General features: G+C 34.7%; 3 protein-coding genes across 3 annotated transcripts in view; 1 reads left to right on the forward strand and 2 right to left on the reverse strand.

The window, feature by feature from the left end:
- NAEGRDRAFT_76600 (uncharacterized protein) overlaps positions 1 to 376 on the reverse strand; it is a gene marked incomplete at both ends in the record, with an annotated part of 816 nt that extends 440 nt beyond the window's left edge. The window contains one exon of the mRNA XM_002668442.1: positions 4 to 376. Coding sequence (XP_002668488.1) covers positions 4 to 376 — 373 coding nt within the window. The remainder of the gene's footprint in view (positions 1 to 3) is intronic.
- Positions 377 to 1390: 1014 nt separating this feature from the next.
- Positions 1391 to 2377, forward strand: NAEGRDRAFT_54772 (uncharacterized protein; the record flags this gene model as incomplete). Its single annotated transcript, XM_002668438.1, has 1 exon — positions 1391 to 2377. One exon carries the CDS (start codon positions 1391 to 1393, stop codon positions 2375 to 2377), a length of 987 nt encoding a protein of 328 aa, XP_002668484.1.
- A 154-nt stretch (positions 2378 to 2531) lies between these two features.
- Positions 2532 to 3527, reverse strand: NAEGRDRAFT_54773 (uncharacterized protein; the record flags this gene model as incomplete). Its single annotated transcript, XM_002668443.1, has 1 exon — positions 2532 to 3527. One exon carries the CDS (start codon positions 3525 to 3527, stop codon positions 2532 to 2534), a length of 996 nt encoding a protein of 331 aa, XP_002668489.1.
- Positions 3528 to 3623: the final 96 nt, after the last annotated feature.

The following is a 3623-nucleotide window of genomic DNA, read 5'->3' on the forward strand; positions in this document are numbered from 1 at the left end:
TACCAAGTACTGATCTTTCACCTCTTCCAACATCTTTCTTTTCCTGAAATAGAATTGGATATTTACTCAGAATAATATTCGACTCATAATTAGTGGGTCCAGACCGATATTGATAGGGCCGAGCCACTTCCACCTCCTCAGGTAATGATGAATTCAATGCATAAACCAAATCTCTCAGAGGATGAGAATACTCGCTATCTTCATAAACTTCATTCAGGCAGACAATGTCGAAATTGTTTTTATGCAAATATTTGTATAATTCGGTGAGGTTACTCCTTCCGTATGCAGTGGAGAAGTGATGAACATTGAAGGAACAACAGGAGAGTAAATTGTTGGATTCTGGAGGTGGTGGAGATGAAGTTTGATCGAGAGACATTTTTTTGATAGAAGAAATCGGAACATGGTTGAATGTAATAATATTAGAGTGTATTAGTACGTGGTTTACAAATTAGTATTTAAATATTGTTAAATATTAGACTTCCGGAAAAAGTTTTGCTAAAAGTCGACTTTTTTAAGGTACTTTCACGCTAATTTGCAAAAAGGCGCCTAAAAGGTGCCTAAAAGGTGCCTTTTTTACCTAAAAACTACTTGAAACACATCCAAAGTTTGTTCAAGAAAATCTTGAGCAACTTTCAAACTGTTTTCAAACAATTCCTCAAGAATGATTAATTATTTCTCAACCAAATTCTCAAAACGCTCAAGTATTTGCTGAAAAAACCCCAAGGGCCCTCAAACTTCTGAACTCACTCTCTTTCTTAACTATATCCTTTTCCAAAAAATCCACCAATTCCTTAAGAGATCCAAGGTTTTTGAATGTCACCATCTCGGGTCACTGTAGTTTTGATGGATTTTTTTACATCAATCACGAAATCTTTCGAAAGCTCTGGTCTTTTGGGCTCCTCAACTTTTCTTGGCATGATGATTGTTTTCTTTTTGATAAGGTTCAGGTTTTTTCTCTTTCTGGGTGGAGTGATGTTCAAATCAGATCTCTTCCTCTTCTGGATTTTTTCTTGTTTCACACTTTTTTCTTGTTCCTGTTTCATGCTTAATTCAGAATATGGTGTTTCATTAAGATTTTCTTCCACTTCCTCAACATCTTCCGTTCCATCAACAATAGAATCAGCAAGATTAGGGAACCTTTCAACTTCAGCAAATGCAGTAAAGAAAAGGTTGACATCAGGAAAAAGAAAGTTTCAATAAATATGCAGGAAAGGTTTAAACATTTCTTGAATTATGCTCAAACAAATTTCAAAAATTGCTCAAACATTTTTCAAACCACTTTTTTAAAAAGGCGCCTTTTTATTTCTTTTTGACTTTTCCGGAAGTCTATTTGTAATCTTTAATATTTAATCAATAATAATTAATAATATTTAATATTATTTAAAAAAAAATGGCAATCACTAAAGTCATCATACCTATTGCAGGTCACGGCACGAGAATGTTTCCTGCATCAAAAGTCATGCCAAAGGCTCTCTTTCCAATCCTTGATCCGAAAGATAAACTTTGCAAGCCTATTTTATTAATAATTATTGAACATGCAGTGGAGGCGCTACTTGCAGAACAACCACAAATCGGATGGGATGATATTCAAGTTTGTATTGTCATGCAGGAAAATCAGAGGAGTATTATAGAGGAATTTTTCAATGCGCCTTGTGCTTTTTCTATGGAAGGAAAAGCAAAGGAAATTCAAGATTCGATGAGAATGATTGAGAAAATTTCAAAAACTCTGACTTTTATTGTACAGGAGGAACAACTTGGATTTGGACATGCATTGTTGTGTTGTGCTGATAAATTCATTAAGGAGAATGAGGCATTTATTGTCTTGTTGGGAGATCATATCTATACATCGAGGACTCAAAGTGGAAAAAGTTGTTTGCAGTATGCTGTTAGAGCTTTTAACAAGTTCAATAAGGCTATTGTCACATTGGATACCATTTCAGAAAAACATACGTATGCAAATGGTGTGCTAAAGATTGGACAAGTATTGGAGAAGGAGAGTGAGGTTGTTTATACGTCCATTCTGACTACTATTGAGAAACCGAACAAGATTCAATGTGAAAATCACAATCTCTATATAACAGAGGAGGAGTTACAAATGCTTGAAGTGGAGAGAACATGTAAGAATGAAAATGATGTTGTCTGCTATTTTGGCATTGACATTTTAACCTATGAAGTGTTTACCCATTTGAGAGAAAATTGGAAATGTGGAAAACTTCATAATGGTGAACTTAATTTAAGAGAAGCTATGTGTCCCACTATTGAACGTGGAGATATGGTTGGTGTTTTTGTTAGAGATGCTTCACGGCACGATACAGGATTACCATTTGAGTATTGGCAATCACTACAAGATTTTTACAATAATATCAAGAATAAATAGATCTAATTTATTTAGGAGATTTTCTATTATGCCAAAGATTGGGTTCTGTAGCATTAAAACCAGAAACGATTATGTCTACCTGTGTGGCCAGAAACAAGTAGGTAAGGGAAATAAATTTATAACACATTAAACTCAATTTTTGAAGTAAGTTTTACTAGTTGAAAAGGTTATTATAAACGTCATCAGAAGTTTCACCATCAAACAAATCTAAATTTTCTTGGTGATTGACCACTTCTTTTGCATCTTCGAATTGTTCAATGTAAAGTTGCTTGTGTGCAATTGTATCTTGTGGATTCAAAGTACATTTGAGATCGCAATTTTCCTTATTAAGACGATTGATCTGTTGGAACAGTTCTTGGATATTGTTAAAGTGAGCAAGAGCCATTTCAGAAATTTTAACATTGTAATGTTGATGGGTAGAAGCAACGGTATTGTCTCTGTCTTCTATTATGCCTTCCAATCGAATAATTTTGGCTATGAGATCTTCTTGAGACATTTGGGCAAGTTCAGCTGGGCGGGATTTATATACTACCTTTGGCTGAGAAAGAGGTTGACTATTTTCATGTGGAATAGGATTATTTTGAATGGTTGTGCTTGCTGATTGCAAGCTATTAGTGTTTGAATTATTTGCAAAAGCAAGGTCAAGTTGAGACACCAAATCAGTACTGGCTGCGTCTATTCCAGAAGATGAAGCTTCTCCTGGTTGACTATTGCGCTTTACTTTCTTTCTGGATTCAGAGGGATCAAGCTTTTCATTGGTAACTGGATAAACCTTTGTACAAACCAATAACTGCAATATTTCCTTGTTATCTTTCGTACAAATCCATAAAATCAATCGACATTTTTCACACTTCTTCATCACGCTATGAATTGTCTTGCAACTCTTAATGTCCAAGGAACCAGAAGATTTCTTAATATCTGTATCTCCAATAATCTTACAAACTTTGTCTTTTTGACTCTCATCAACACCAAACAAGAATATTTCCAAATTATCAATGTCTCCATATTGTGAAATTCCACTTTTTTTAGACAAGGCAAGTTTTCTTCTTCTCAAAGACACTCTATTTTGATCATTCTCAAATTCTTCAGTCTCAACCAAATTCGTCTTCATGATGATGTCTTCATAGATATCCTGAATAAAGGTTGCCATGTCCTTGTCTCTCTTCGGAGGACTTGTTGGTTTCTTCTCTGCAGGAATATCATCTAAAATATTGCAAAAGGTANATTCGTTCCTTCTCCACAAGCG

The sequence above is a fragment of the Naegleria gruberi genome (genome assembly GCF_000004985.1).
Source record: "Naegleria gruberi genomic scaffold NAEGRscaffold_214, whole genome shotgun sequence".
Lineage (NCBI taxonomy): Eukaryota > Heterolobosea > Eutetramitea > Acrasida > Naegleriidae > Naegleria > Naegleria gruberi.